Below are 17,073 nucleotides of genomic sequence, written 5' to 3'. Positions count from 1 at the left end.
GCCCATTTGGTCGTAGTCTATTATTCTCTTAATGCATTGTTGGATTCTGTTAGCTAAGATTTTGTTGAGGATTTTTGCATCAGTGTTCATTAGGGAGATTGGTCTGAAGTTTTTTGTGTGTTTTCTTTGTTAGGTTTTGGTATTAATGTGATGTTGGCTTTATAGAACATTTGTGGTAGTTTTTCTTCTTTTTCAATTTTTGGATGAGTTTGTGTAGAATGGGCACTAGTTCTTCATATATACATGTATATATACATATATATTACCTCTTTACATACCTAATTTTTTTTTAGGTGTCTGCTATTATGAATTTTACAATGTAAATATGGTCTTGTATTCCTTCAAATCCTTTGTTCTGGCACTCAATTAACTTACTTGGGATCAGTTTGACCTGTTGAGACTTGTTTTTATACTGTTATCGGATGGGTACACAGCACCCAATATCTAAAGGAAATTTTAATCAGCTACTATGGCGTAGTGGTTTTGTGAGAGCTCTATCTGGTGCCTCGTGTAGCCTAAGAGGTCTTTTCCACTGGCAAGTTGAAGGACAAACTCTACTCTGCCTTGTACTTTCTCTGTAAAATTTTTTACCTATTGCCTTCTGATCATTCTTTTCTCAACCTTGAGTTGTTTCCTTTACACCTACATGGGCTCATAACCAAAGACTCAAGTGAACTTCTCTGCAGTTTACTCCTGGATAACTGACCTTTCCACTTCCAGAATTCTGTTTTGCAAATGTTAGCTACATTGGCCTCTGTGAATGCTAAATTTTGTCTCTTCTCAGTGAGAATGTTGGGCTCTGTTTTGTTTCTTCTACCTGTCTCACTGATTGGAAATGGCCTTTGGGCAGTAAGTGGAGCTAACATAGGCTTACCTAATTTATTTCCCTTTTCTCAGGGGTCATAGTACTGTGCTGCCTGTCATCAAGTGTTAGAAAACTATTTCCTAAATTTTGTCTAATTCTAGAGGTGTTAATTCCTATCTCAACTCCTCTTTCACACTAATATGAGAGGGCAAATCAGATTCCTGTTATTCCTCATTGATTTTTAAAAGTAGCTTTAAGAGGAACACTATAAAATATATGCTTTTAATGTTCTTTGACAATACTATGTTCATGGGAGAGAGTCCTTTGAAAGAAAGATGTACTAGAAGATTATTTCAAATAATGAAAGAGTCTAACAGTAAAGCTTTACCTTAAAAGGGTGGTAGGAATAGGGATGAGGGGAACAGATTTAAAAATTTTGCTTATATGAAGAGTGGACAGACACCATTTCAGAACTGCTTGATTAACTGAGTACAGGTGGGAAAGAAGTCCTATCATTTTGATATTTTTGATTGGAATAATGGTACAATTAAATGTGAAGGAATAAAAATTTATTAAATTGTATTGATGTCTATTCTCTCATATTCCATATTTTAGGACATGGTGACAGAAATGTTTTCTGGTCCTTGTGTAGCTCTGGAGATACAACAAAATAATCCTACAAAGACTTTTCGAGAATTCTGTGGTCCTGCTGATCCAGTAAGTTACTTAAAATATTAATAATAAAATAATAATAATAAATACTCATTTACCCATTGACTAAATATTTTAACAACTTTGATGGTTTTAGTTTGATCTTTAGAAGATAATATGACAGTGAATATAATAAACAAAAAATTTATTAAAAATAGCATTTGCATAATTTATTTTTATACATTTCAGAAAAAGTGAGTTTTTTATTAGCCTAGTAACAATGTAAACTGGGTGGAAATATTTATTGTGGCATTTCTTTCTGTGGTTTTCTTTTTACAAAATTGTCTAGGTAAGTAAATTTACAAAGGTCTGGTAGAAATTTTGTAAGGTATTATCCTTACTGTTGCATTGAACAGTTTCCATGCTGAGCCATCAAGTAACTAATATTACTAAAGATGTGGTAAATTGCCTGTAATAATTATGCTTTTGTTTTTGTACTGGTAGATCTGACATGCCAAAATAATATAACACTGGTATGCCTTACTTTATGAAAAACTGTGCAAGATTTTATGTAAATCTCATTACTAAAATTTTAAAGGATCTTGTTTAAGGGTACCTGAGTTTTTTGGTAAAGTTGATGTCCATTCTCAACCACTTTATACCATCACCAGGTTGAATATTCAGATATTTTATACAGAAAATCTGGCTCTAAAAATTTTGATGACGTTTCCCATTTATTTGGTTGTTAGAATGGTATTTTATCGATATCTAGTAGTGTCTTTAATTTTGGGATTAAAGTAAAAATATCAGGGGTTAAAGTCTGAGTGCTATCATGCTGTTGCTAGCTACTGTGGCCTGAGTTTGATAACCAACCAGGACGCTAACCCATATGATGCAGCAGACCTCTCCTATCTCCTGCTGCTCCCCTCAGCGTGTAATTCAGTAGATATGAATATTTTTTCAGCTTTATTAAAATATTATTGCCACATAACACTGTATAAGTTATGCTGATTTGATACATTGAATTTAAATTCCACATGTAAGTATTTAGGTTTCTCTGTCTGACTTAACATAATGCCCCCAAGATCCATCCTTGCAGAATTTCCTGCTTTGTTATGGTTGAATAACACTCCAGTGATTCCTTTCTGTGTGTGAGACACACAGTTGAACATATACTATATCTCCTTTATCCATTCATCTGTACATGACATTTGGTTGCTTCTATATATTGCTTTTGTAAATAATGCTGCAGTAAACATGAGAATGCATGCTATCTCTTTGATAGTCTGTTTCCATTACCTTTTGATATGTATTCAGCAATGTGATTGTTGGATCATATGCTAATGCTATTGTTAATTTTTAAAGAAACTGCCATACTATTTTCCATAATGTCTATTACTTTACATTATCGCCAGCAGTTAACATTTTTTTTCATTTCCTTGCCTCTTCTTATCATGTTGCTTTGATGATAGCCACTGTAACAGATGTGACTGTCTCATGTTTTGATTTGCATGTTCCTGATGGTGATGTTGGATACCTGTTCAAGTATCTGTTGGTCATATGATATCTTCTTTGGAAAAATGCCTAATCAGTCTCCTGCCCACATTTGTAAAAAAAAGATTTATTTTTTTATACATAACAGAACTGGGGTACAGATCAGAGATGTGGGGAGTGAGAGGATTCACCAGAGACAGAGTGGGGAGCTAACTAGGCAGATTGACTGAAATACACTGCTGAGGGGAGCATCAAGTGGGCTGCACCATGTGGGTCACCTCCCTGGCTGGGGATTGAACGTGTGCTGCAGTGGCTGCAGATAGTGCTGTGCTTTAGCCATTATGCCACCTGCAGGGCCCTCCTGTCCACATTTTAAATTGTTTCTTTCAATTTTTTTGTGAGTTCCTTGTTTATTTTGGATATTGTTATCAGACACATGATTTGTAAATATTTTCTCTCATTCCAAAGATTGCCTTTTTTCTTTGAATAAACATTTGTGTTTGATGTCATTCACTGATTTTTCAATTTTGTTGCATGTGTTTAGGTGATACATCCACAAACTCTTTACCAAGACCAAGACCAATGTCAAGGAGTTTTTTTTTTGTAACCTATGTTAAGGCATTGTTTTCCTTAGTTTCAGATTTTGTGAAATCAGTTCCCCTCTCCCCTTTTGTTTTTATTGAGCTAGCACTGGTTTACAGCACTGTATATAGTTTAGAGATGGAGATTTTCCCCTCTACACCATGGCACCCATACTCCTCCACCAAAGGCCCTCTGCACACTTGACTCTCCATCTTCTTCCCTCCCCCTCTGGTATTCTCAATTTTACAGTCAATTTCTAGGGTTTGCTTTTTGACTTGGTTTTGTCTGACCCTTTGTTTTGTTTTTTTCCTATATTGTATATATGAGTGAAACTGTTGGTGTTTAATACACTTCAAGTTAATATTTGTGAGTGGTGTTAAATAGGGGTTCAGTTCCATTCTTTTGCATATGATTATCCTATTTCCCAACACCATTTATCGAAGACTATTCTTCTCCTTTGTGTATTCTTGGCTCCTTAGTCAAATATGAGTCATTTGTATCTGTTAGGGTTTATTTCTGAGTTGTAGATTGGTTCCTTAATATACCTATTTTTATGCCAATGCTATATTGTTTTGATTACTGTGGCTTTGCATTTGCAGTAGAGTTTAAAATCAGAAATTGTGATGACTCCAATTTTTTTATTTTTTTTCTTCCTTGCTGTCAGAATTACCTTGGCGATTTGGAGGCTTTTGTGGTTCCATGCAAATTTTGGGTGGTTTTCTGTGTTTGTGAAAAAGTACTACAGGGATTTTTGATAGGAATTGTGTTGAATCTATATATTAGTTTGGGTAATATGAACACTTTAACAATTTTTATTCTTCTGACCTGTGCAAATGGGATATCTTTATTCAGATTTTGCCTCAAGTCTTATGGCTCTAATCATACAGATGATGTTCACCTTTTTAGTTAGATTCCTAGTATTTTATGGCTTTTTGATGTTACTATGACTAAGATTGCCTTGTTTATTTCTCTCTTTTTTTGCATAGAAAAACTCAGGTGTAGGCCAGAGGTGTTGGGGGTGAGAGGACTCAAAAGAGACAGAGCAAACAGTCAGGTCTACAGATCTACTGATCTACTGGGAGCAGTTGGTGAGACAGGAGAGTTCTGCTTTGCTGTATGTGGGTTAGCTCCCTGGTTTGGGATTAAATTCAGGCTGTAGTATCCTTAGACTTAATCCCTAGCGACCAGGTGGCCATTGTTTCTTTTTCAAAAATATAATTATTAATGGATATTATATTTCTCTGTTGACTTTGTATCCGACAACTTTACTGAATTCATTGGCTAATTCAGGCAGTTAATAGGATTTTCTATACATCAAAACATCTCCCCTAAAAAAAAAAAGGTTAATTTTTTTTTTTTTTGGTTGCTTTTTTTTTTTTTTTCTTTTTTTTTTTGCTATTGCAATGTTAAATGAGATTGGTTAGATTGGGTGCCCTTGTCTTGTTCTTTCTATAAAGATAAAAGCTTTCAAATTTTTACCATTGAGTACGTTAGGTACAGGCTTGCCAGAATATAGCTTTAATTATATTGAGGTACATTCCTTCTGTACTCAACTTATTGGAAAATTTTTATCAAAAAGGATATTGTATTTTGTTAATACTTTTCCCCATCTATTGAGATGATCACTTTTTTTTTATTCTGTTAATGCATTGTATCAATTTTGTTGACTATTGTAGGTTGAATGACTCTTGTATCTTATGCATAAATCCCATGTGTTAATGGTGTATGATCTTCTTAAAATGCTGAGTTCAGTTTACTAATTTATGGAATATTTTTGCCTCTTTATTCATTAGGAATATTTTCTGTAGTTCTGTAGTTTTTTTTTTCTCATGTAGTATTATTATCTGGTTTTGATATTAGAGTAATGCTGGCCTCATAAAATAAGTTTGGGTATGTTCCCTCCTCTTTAATTTTTGGGAGCAATTTGAGAAGAATTGGTATTCTTTAAATATTTGGTAGATTTCGCCATGGAAACCATCTGGTCCTGAACTTTCCTTTATTGGGGAGTGTTTGATTAGTGTATAGGTTACTTTGCTTGTTATTCTATTTAAATTTTCTCTTAGTAACTCAATCTTGGCAGATTGCACATATCTAGGAATTTTTCCATTTCTCCTAGATTTCCCAGTTTGTTGGCATATTGTTTATAATAGTTTCTTATGATTGATTGTGTTTGTCTGTGGTATGTCTTCTTTCATTTCTCATTTTAATTGAGCCTTGTTTTTAGTCTAGCTAAATGTTAACTTTATCATTAAAAAACACCTCTTGGTTTCTTTGATCTTTTCTATTTGGATGTTATGGACATTTTAACATTATTGAAAATTCACAACTCTATTTGTTTCTACTCTGATTCTTGTTCACCATAGGTATGTTCTACCATGAACACTGAATTAGGGACTACTAAAATATATTCCCTAAGGGAATGCAGAGTTAGGTTTCTAGACTTGAGTATTAACATATTTGTCAGCTAATCATATATAACCTCATTTTATGTGTGTTTCTGTTTAAACTTACCTTTATATTGTTGATTCAGTATATTGAACTCATTTTACAACACTATAACCTATACTTGAAGACACTTATATTATACACATATTTTCTTTGTAAGGTACAGCTTTCTTGTCCTTAGGAACATCTGACAACACTTCAGAACTTTTGTTTTAATTGAGGTAACATTGGTTTATAGCCTTGTTTTTATTTTAGAAATGTAGGATCTCCCCCTTTAGGTGTTACCGTACCACCATCCTCACCCAAACACCTATAGGTTTACTATAGTCCATTGTGCTTCCTCCTCAATTTGTTTTCACCCCTCCTCCTACTATTCCCCTCTGGTAGTTTCAGTTCTACAGTCAGATTGCTAGGGTTCCTTATTAGTTGGCTTCATGTGGCCCCTTGTTTTGTTTTTCTGTATTCTAAATACAAGTGACCCCTATCTGCTATTTGTCTTTCTCCTTCTGACTTCTTTTGCTTAGTACAGTCCCCTCCAGTTCCATTCGTGTTGTTATAACTGGCGAAAGTTTATCTTTTTTTAAAAGCTGAGTCATATTCCATTATGTATATATACCACAGCTCATCTTTCTGGTTTATTCATCTATTTTGAGGCAGTTTGGGTTATTTCTATAGCTTGGATGTTGTAAACAGTGATACAATGAAACTAGTGCTTAAATGTCCCATTAACTGAGTGGGATTTTTTTGTATTCTTCAGATTGATACCTATGAGTGAAATTGCTGAGTCATATGGTAGTGCTCTTAATATTTTGGGAAGCCTCCATACTCTTTGCCATAGACTGTAGACGAGTCTGCATTTCTACTAACAGTTTGGAAAGTTCCTTTTTCTCCACAACCTGTTCAATGCTTGTTGCTGGTGTTTTTGCTGTGGGCCATTGTAACAGACCCATCACATTTTAATTTTGATTTGAACTGACAATAAGTGGTGATGAGCATTTTTTTCTTGTGTCTGTTGGCCAACATCTTTGTGTCTAGTTTGGAAAAGTGTACATTTTGCTCTTTGACCCATTTTTTTTAATTGGGTTATTTTCTTTTTGTTAGGTTATAAGTTATTTTTAGATCTTAAATGTGATCTATGTATGATACTGGGAAAAATAGACCACCACATGCAAAAGAATGAAACTAGACTGTTGCTATCAGAATTAGGCCTTAAGGCTGATCATTTTGACCCGGAATGCAGAAGTGGGGCCAGAACATGGCTTTTGTCAAAGGTCAGTGCCCAAGTCCAGAAATCCCAGCACTTACTGGCCCAAACTGACTCCCCAGTCATGAAAAGCCCCTGAAAACAGCTTATAAAAGAGAGCCCCAAATATTTCCAGGCAGACCTATCTCGTACCACTTCTCTTAGTAGTGTATTTCAGTAAATCTCCCGTTTCTGTTCTCTGTCTGGTGCATTCTCTCCTCTTCCCATTCCCCCCTTCCCTAACTCACCATCCCAATGCCTCTGGCCTCACCCTGATCTTCCCACAACAGGGGTCACAAGTAATTACTAGTGGGCTTCCCTGGGACCTAGGGCTTAAGTCTCAGCACTTTCAAGGTTATGTTCTAGTTCCATCCCTGGCCAGATAGCTAATTTACATGTCTCGCTAGCCTATTCTGCTCCGCCTGTCTCTACTGAATCCGCTCCACTACTCCATCTCTGGCCTATATCCCAGTTCTTCTACACAAAACAAAGCATACCCCCCCCCAAAAAAAAATCCCCAAATACTAATGAGCATGAATTTGTAATACAGAATCCATGAATAGTGAGAGTTACCTGTATTTTCTACATTTTTAAATAGAAATGACTTTTATAAAGTGAAAGGAGAGAATATAATTAGCTATCCCTGATTACTTTAAAAAATCTAGGCTAAAGAAAATATTTTTTCTTGAAGAGTAGATGGCAGTTAGCTCAAAAAAGTACAAAATACATCCTAGAAAATTCTTACATTTCAGAGTAACTATTTGTCTTGGATTTCTTTTGCCCTAAAACTTCTCAAGAATAATAACTCTGGTGGCCTAATAAAAAAGTAATAGAAAAGCAGTTGCCTTTAATCTACAGAACAATGTAGAATTCTATAATTTTCCATGACAATTAAAGCTTTATTCAAATATAATTTGATTCATGACATTATTTTCCTGAAAATGCAGAAGGTTTAATTCAAATTTGTAAGTCAGATGTTCAGTATTTTACCTAGGTTCTTTTGGTAATAAGAAGATTTTTGAGGTAACTTAAAACAAATTTTTTTTTTCAAAAATAATTTAAGGCCATTCCAATTTTAAATATGAGAACTAGGATTCAAACCTTGTATTGTTGCTTCTTACCTCTAGCCATTTCATTATACTGTCTTATTACATATCTGAGAGATCCTGACCCAGTATTACAAGGGCATAAAACATGTACAAATTGATGAGTTTTGAAAATTAGATGCAGAAGTACTTTCTTCTCTATAAATTTTTAAAATTAGAGCTTGTGTAATATTTTTTTCTGAGTGATTTAGCTATTAAGCTGATACAAAAGCATAAAGTGATAGTGTTTGGCTCACATTACATAAGTCATAATCACATATTATGGGTAGGTAGCAAAACCCTAATAAATTATTTAAAAAATTGAGTAAAGACAAAAGGAACTTTATATCATCTCACTTTACTGTATAAATATGACATACAGTAATTTCAGGAGTAAAGCAATGCTTTTCCCCTCTAAAGCCATTTAAGCTTCATTTTTGTACATAAACGATGAACAGTGTTTATACTTGATTCTTTCTCAAAGGGCTTTTGGTAGATCCACATTTTTCATAAACACTTAGCATCAAATGTGGTAATTACATTCTCTTGTACTCTTCCAATGTTTTATACTGTGATAAATTATGACATTAAAGGGAAAACACACGATACTAGTCACTGAACTTATGATCTAGATAATGTATAGCAAGTAGTTTCAGGAAGGAATAAAAGACAGTCTTATGAGCTGGAGTGGGCTAGAAGTCTCCCTTAGCCTGGAGCCAAGGGGAGGTTTCCTGGAGGGGAGAGGACCACTCAGAAGCAGTAGGGGAAATGACTAGGCTGGCTTAGCTGACTACTACTGAATGTGTGATTCTCTAGGAGTATCATGTTGCCCTCTGATATTCCTCATGTCTTGCTTTCTTTTCTCTCATATTACTTGTGATTAGATTGTCAGTCAGAAAGTTTGTCATTTGTAGTTCTGGCCAGTTCTTGTTTGGTACATTATACTTAGAATGTTCTTTTTCATCAGTGTGAAAAATGTATATTACGTTAAGAATTATTGCAGTAACAATAAAAAATTTTAACACTCTATATGATTCAGAGGTGTAGTTCACACCTCTTCAAATGTGTTCTCACACTCATATACAAAGCACACATCATCTTCCACCACAGTCCATTGGGCCCATTGTCCCTCTGTTCTCCTCCCCCATCCACCCTTCTTGTAATTCAATTCTACAGAGAAATCTCTAGGTTTGTTTTGGTTTCATTTCATCTGGTCCTTGGTTTTGTTTCTCTTTATTCCACATATGAATGAAATCATTCAATATTTTTCTTCCTCCTTTGACTTGATGTGCTCTAGTCTCATCCATTTTTCACAGATGGAAAAATTTCATCCTTTTTTAGATAGCTGAGTAGTATTCCATTGTGTATATATACCGCATCTTTCTAATCCGCTTATCTGTTATTGGGCAGTTATTGTTTCTATCTATTGGCTGTTGTAAAGTAGTACTGCAGTGAATATAGAAATGCATCTGACCCTTTGAATTCATGTTTTTGCAAAGAATAAAAATTTTTTTCACTCTGAAAGAATATGTAAGCAAGAAAGTTACAGTATAGTTTTCTTCATATGAGCACCAAAGGGGTTGTCCCCATATCTGATATGGAATTGTTTTGTCACATTGGGTTTACACTCGCCATACTTGGGAATCAAGCATTGTGATACTCTTTTTTATGGAATAGAGACTTGAGCCTCACACTTCAGAAACAATAATTTGAACTTAATCATATAGGGATGTATGTTTATCTGTTTGTATATAGAATGGAAGATATTTATAAGTAGCTGCATATGTTGTAGAAGATATTCATGGCTTCATAGTGTTGTGGAGAATTTAGAAGAGACTTAAGTTTCCAGAGATTGCCAGTGTATTCCATACAGACTGATATAAGCTAGAAATAAATTTTGCTTTTGTGATTTTTGTCTACTTAACCTCCCTTTTGTTGGCCTGGAATTTATTTCATTCAACTAAAATTATTGAGTGCATTGTGGGTGCAGGATATTTAGCAGTGGACATAATAAGCATTGCCTCTGTCCACATAGTATTCATGTCTATTGGGGACTGTGACTGTTAGACAGATAATTACATAAATATGTATATTTTACAGCTATGTTCAGTGTTATAGTAGAATGTGATACTTGTGAGAGAATTTATAACCAGAGGTGCTAGCTTAGTTGAAAGGGAAGAATTCTGGAAGGATTCTCATTAATGCTTAACCTAAATGTTTGAGATTAGCTATGTTTGGAGATACTAATCTGGGAGGAATCCTGCACATCCTGGAAATTTAGTATAGTTTTATTCCAATGTAGAGTACAAAAAGGAGTTTACCCGACAATGTGATTATAAAAATAGTTTAGAGCATATTAAGTTGTTTGTGTTTACTCAGAAGTAATGGGAGGTATAAATGGGGGATTGAGGTGTAGTGTTTCTTTAAAAAATTACAAACCTAATCATAATGAACACTTTGTGAAGAATTGGTTGGAGTAAAGTAATCCTAAGGATCATGTGACCCTGGGCTTATCACCATAATTTGATGGTATCAGTAAAAGTTTTTGAAATGTATTTTGGAAGCAGAGCTATCACAACTTGTCAATTTGCACATAGGCATGTGCAGCTAGGTTATTTTTCTACCATGAGTGAAACATATTTTTGACGGAAGTAACTGTCACATTTTGGAAGAAATCTAGAAAGGGTGACTAAAACACCAAATATATTTAACATTAATTTTTTTTTTTTAAGATTTTTATTTATTTGTGCATACAGAACTGGGGTACAGGCCAGAGGCTCAGGGGCGGCGAGAGGCCTCACCAGAGACAGAGCGGGGAACAGAACAGGCAGATCGACGAAGTACACTGCTGAGGGGAGCAGCGGGTGGGTCAGGAGAGGTCTGCCACACCATGTGGTCACCTCCGGGGCAGGCGGGAATCGAACTCATGCGGAAGTGGCTAAGCTTCTCAGTGCTGTGCTTTAACCCGCTGCGCCACCAGGGAGGGCCTAACATTAATTTTTTAAAGTTTTATTTATTCATATAGAACTGGGGTACAGGCCAGAGATGCGGAGGATGAGACAGAGCAGGGAGCAGAACAGGCAGATCAACGAAGTACACTGCTGAGGGGAGCAGCGGGCAGGTCAGGAGAGGTCTGCCGCGCCATGTGGTCACCTCCGGGGCAGGCGGGGAATCGAACTCATGCGGAAGTGGCTAAGCTTCTCAGTGCTGTGCTTTAACCCTCTGCGCCACAAGGGAGGGCCTAACATTAATTTTTATTGCATTGTTCTGCCAGAGATATTGAATTTAACTTTAGGTGTGTATAGTTCTTACTCTCAGAAGTAGGAAGAATAAATAGAGAAAAAAATGCATTCTGTACTGAGTTTGGACTATGCCACTTCAAGCTCCTACTAGTTTCACTAAAGTTGGAGCCTGTGGCCTTGAAGGGAAAAGCTCTTGAGTGTGTCTTATCTTTTTGTTGTGTTCTTGAAGTAGTCTGGCAAGAGTGGGTTCTTAATTCAGCTCCTTGAATGTAAATTATAAAATTGAAGATTTTTTTGAACTCAAGTTTCATAAAAACGAAAATACCATATATCACCCTGCTGTAATCAGCAGATGTTGCTTTCGTGTTAGTTCTGCTTTCAGAATTCAGCAGTGGGTGGTATTAATTGATTAGGTTCCAAAAACATTGCCATACTTTATTGCTAGGAATTGTGACTCAGAGAGATCATTTAATCTTACACAGGATGTAATATAATCAAATATATAATCAAATCATTGACAGTTTCTCTGGTTTCAAAGACAAAAAAATTGTTAGCATGTAAATGTGCCTCCTCTTTAGTGTTTACTGTCATCTTAGTTTAAGTATAACTGTACATAGACATTGGAGAAGTTTACTGATGACAACCCTTTTTCCTTTGTTACCCATTCTCACTGAGAAACACACTTCAAAAGATATCTGACGGCTTCACACATATTGCAGAGGTAATATTGCAGAAGGTTGACACAGCTTGTCTTTCATTTCATCTCATTCATTCAGTCACTCATTTAACCTTTCAACCCATCAACCTAACCAGTGAACAGTATTTGCAAACCTCTGGGTTTCGGATATTTATAGGCATTGGCAATGAAAGCATGAACAGCATATGTTTCTCTCAGCCAGAGGAACTTTTGTCATAGTAGAAGGAAATAATTGTGTAATCAATAATGGCAATAAAATATTATAATTTCCATGAAGGACATATGTATCAGTTTTTAAAAACTGTTAATTATTGAAGATTGAGAGATACTGGGTTAAATGAAGTTAGGGAAGTTTTTTCTCCTGCTGGACGCTAGAACATTTTGAGTGCTAACATGCACTGTAAGTTCCAAAGAGGGCATCTGGTATGAAGTATTTTCCAACTTTGTTGCCAAAAGTTAGAGATGACAATCAGGATAAATTCCAAACCATAATTCTTGCTAAGCTGCCTGCAGGGACCATGTAGAGAACATAAAGAATTTTGAAACTAGCTTTTACTTACTTTACAGGGGATTGAGAAAGATAAACAATTTACATGACTCTAAATCTCAAAATTGATCTTCTTTATTTCCAGTTTACTCATCCTGGCACTCTCCCTGCCCCCTGCCATGAATCTACTCTGATTTCGGGCTGCTTTGCATTCTGCTTTTGAATTTCTTATCAATCTCCTACTGCTAAAACTTATGCATCCTGCTATTCTACCACATAAATGTTTGCATTGTTAAGTCTATACTTAAAGAGTGAAAAGGACTACCTGCAGTTAAAGGAATTTGGAAATACTGTTTTATTTGCTCCCCACCCCATGCTGAGGGAATGAAAGGTACTCCATTTTTATTTTCTCCTTCTTAGCTAAATTGAGACTGACCCTGGAGCAGGGATCTTATCTTGGGCCTACAAACTCCTAAAGTTTAGGGGAATAGAATGAGGGAGTCTGTGAATTTGAGTGACAAAAATCCCAAATCACATACTTCTGTTCATTAATCTGAGGACTAGAATTCTTGTGAATATGAGTAACAAAGCAAGGTAGTTGCTTTCTCTTGACTTTGCAACCAGTAGAAATCAAACATTTTCATATCACCTTATGGTTGTAGATATCTTAAAATATCACTCAATCTGTTGCTAGCTCTTATTAAAGGTGTACCTTGCAGTATTATATCACAGCCCTAATAATATTTTCGTAATTGTTCTCAAAATAACTTGTTTGATTATGAGCCTATCTATTACATTCATTCAAAACTACTGCTCTAAGAAAGATCCTTAGACTTTACCAGATTGCCCAAAGAGGACTTAAGCACAAGATAAAATTAAGATTCCTTATTCTAGAGGAAGATACAAATGGGTCCAAAGGATCCCTTTTGGAGTTGGAAATTAGAACACAAAGTAGCCCAAGGAAGTTTCTTCCACTTTATTCTTTCCCCAGAGTGAATCTTCCCTACCTTCCCTGTGCTAAGACTTACAGCCCATTCATATTGTTCATTGTTTTATCACCTCACAACTTGTGATAGCATTCAATAAATATTTTGGGGAGACCTACTATGCACTGAGTTCTGCTTGAGATACTGAATTATAGCAGTGAACAAAACAAGCATGAACACTTACTATCATGGGGTTACATGCTAATGAACAAGCAGAACCCAGAACAACATGCAATGTGCCTAATGATTGTAAGTGGTTGGAGTGAGAGTGAGCAAGGAAGGAAGATATGATTTCTACTAAGAGGGGGAGTTGCAGCTTTAAAATAGAACAGGGGAAGCTGCATTGAAAAGGTAGTACAGGTTACAGCTTGAAGGAGGTGAAGACAAGAGACACTTAGCAATTCAGAGTGTGGAACAGCCAGTGCCAGTGCTGGAGTATGTTGGAGTCCTGAAGAAGCCAGGCAGCTTGTGTGTCTGGAGCAGAGCAAGCAGAGTGACCACCAGGGACAAGAGCAAGAGGCGAGGTCAGATCAGTAGGGGCAGGTATGAAGAGCCCCATTCAGTACCCACACTAATTTCTGAGTAATTTATTTTCATATAAATGTAATCCTTTTACACCCCCTGCTTAAAACCATTTTGTTCTATTGCAGCTAGTATTTGCTGAGTAGTTGAAAGTCCTCAGCAAAAGTGAAATAAGTCAGATAGACAAAGACAAACACTGTATGATTTCACTTTAAGTAGTAAAGAAAACAAATGAATCAAACAAAACATACCCTTAGATTATTAGACCAGTACAGTGGTACCAGAAGGGAAGGGGAGGCATAAATCAGGTAAAAGAGGTCAATTGTATGATGGTAGATGGAAACTAAACTTATTTTTTTAAAGATGTATTTATTTATGCATATAGAACTGGGGTACAGGCCATAGGCACAGGGGCAGTGAGAGGATTCACCAGAGACAGAGTGGGGAGCAGAACAGGCACCTGACCAAGTACACTGCTGAGGGCAGCAGCAGGTGAGTCAGGAGAAATCAGCTGCGCCATGTGGGTCACCTCTGAGGCGGGTAGGGATGGAACTCATGTTGAAGTGGCTTTAGCTTCTTAGTGCTGTGCTTTAACCCACTGCGCCACGAGGGAAGGCCCCAGAAACTAAACTTTTGATGGTGATCATGGTGTAGTGTATACAGATAATGAATCATGATACTGTGCATCTGAAACCTATAAAATGTCATAAACCTGTGTTACTTCAAAACAAAATAGCAAAACAGACAAGACCTTCCAAGATTTTTGCCCCTTTATATCTATGTTGCAGGCCTTATTACATCTATTTAAAATGTAGGTTATGTTATATTGTAATTTAGGTCTGCTGAAGCCAACAGGTCATAAGGCAATTGCTATAGAAAATTGTAGTTCCCAAGATCAAGGGGCAAATCATGGCACATAGGGCCACAGGGGAGAGCACCTGGGTCAGTTAGGATTTGGGTGTGGAGTGGGAGAATGGGTGAGGACCTTGATTGTGGGAAAGGACAGGTGACACACAGAGTAATCAGGCTGGTTTTATTTCAAGACGTGCTTTTCTGCATTGTTTTGTGATGCCCTGCGTTGACTTAGACAGGGGAATTTTGGACTGTATAAGAACCTGGTACAGAAGGTCAAACAGTGTGGTCTTTGGATTGGTTGGTCCCCCCACAGTTAGTCAGGCTCTAGATGTCAGAACATCAGCATTAAAAGGCATGCTTAATATACTCTCTCAATCGTATGGGCTATGCTGCAAGCATTTCTAAATGACTTGCAATTTCTGACCACTCCATGCTAAATTCCCTTGCCCTCTTCCTAGAGAAGAATAATTTATCTCTTAATGGGATGATGTTCTTGGTGAAGTTTTCCCTGACTTTTCTCAGACTTCTGACTCCATGCCAAGTTAATTCAATGTTGCTTATCACATTATATTGTAATTATTAGTTTTCACTTCCTGCTCCCTGACCCCTCCCTCCTCCTCAATGAACTCAGCCCTTGAGAATGGGAATGGTCATAGCCCTCTGGTTCTTTGGAGCCTGAAGCCTGACACTGCTTGGAGCACATAATACAGTGTATATTTGTTGGCTGAAATGAAAAATGCCTAAATGAATAAGTGAATGAATAAATGAATTCTATAGCCATCATAACTATAGGGAAAAAGTCATCATTACTGAGATGTATTTTCTAAAACCTGAAGTTAGAAGTCTCCAAGTCCTCAGTTTTATCATTTACATGAATTTGTCATCAAAGTAAATGGTTATGCTGTTCCGTCCAACAGTAAAATTCTTTTTCTTGAATTTTTGGTGAATTGTATCTTTTTCTCATACCTGTAGACGGCTTGGAGATACACAGTTTTAAAAGTTGCAAGTTGCAACTCTGGGAAAATATGATACATGTTTTTATTTTATGGCTATGGTAGGTTCCAAGAAATATTCTGAGGTCATTAGGGTCTTGATTTCTGTTATCTGAGTTCAAATCTCATTTATACCACTAGTAGTGTTGCTCTTGGCATCTCAAACCTTAATTTCTTTATCTTTGATAACGGATAATAATGATGCTATTTCATGGGTTTATTATTATGGAGAATGAGATAATTCATGCAAACTCCCTAGCATATAGGAAACACATACAGTTAAGATATTAACATTCTTTTTTTCTGGTGTAATATGATTGCTACAATTATCACTTTTGCAGCATGGAACTGGTAGAAGTTTAAAGGGTGCAATAGCATTATTTTTGAGAGAGAGAACAGAAATAATGTGCATTTAATTCAACAATTTCTAAGTAGTACTTTACGTAAAGCAAAGTCATTGAAAGAGCGTCTTTTTTATTTTATAATTACATAGTTGATTGGTAAATTATTTCAGAGAGATTAAGAAAGAAGGAGGATAACAAAAGGAAGAAAATCTTTGAAGTTTGCATTAAGTGGAGCAAATTGTATACATCTGATGTCTAAAGTACTGATGTAGAAATTACACACCAAATACAATCCACCCATTTTGAAATGTACAATTAATTGGTTTTAGTACATTCACACATATGTGTGTGACCATTCCCACAGCTGACTTTAGAATATTTGTATCATTTATAAAATAAACTCATACTTTTTGTTGTTAACCTCCCTACCCCTGAGCCCTAGGCCACCACTGATCTGCTTTGTGTCCTGTCTGGAGTCCCCTATCTGGACATTTCCGGTATGGACTCAAATATGTGGTCTTTGTGACCAGCTTCTTTCTTGTAAATAATTTGTTTTCAAGACTCCTTCTTGTTGTACTATGTACTTCATTTCCTTTTTATGACCAAATAATTTGTTGTATGAATATACCACATTTTGTTTATC

At 36.1% G+C, this 17,073-nt stretch overlaps 1 protein-coding gene across 5 annotated transcripts in view; it reads left to right on the top strand.

The window, feature by feature from the left end:
- Positions 1 to 17,073, top strand: part of NME7 (NME/NM23 family member 7) — a 157,614-nt gene that overhangs the window by 79,150 nt on the left and 61,391 nt on the right. For all 5 annotated transcript variants that reach the window (XM_012729101.1, XM_012729099.1, XM_012729100.1 and 2 more), the window contains one exon: positions 1,421 to 1,522. In XM_012729101.1, the coding sequence (XP_012584555.1) occupies positions 1,421 to 1,522 (102 nt within the window). The remainder of the gene's footprint in view (positions 1 to 1,420; positions 1,523 to 17,073) is intronic.

This window comes from Condylura cristata, unplaced genomic scaffold, assembly GCF_000260355.1.
Source record: "Condylura cristata isolate star-nosed mole 26May11 unplaced genomic scaffold, ConCri1.0 scaffold00024, whole genome shotgun sequence".
NCBI classification, from domain to species: Eukaryota; Metazoa; Chordata; class Mammalia; order Eulipotyphla; family Talpidae; genus Condylura; species Condylura cristata.
This window is presented reverse-complemented; position numbering and strand designations above follow the sequence as displayed.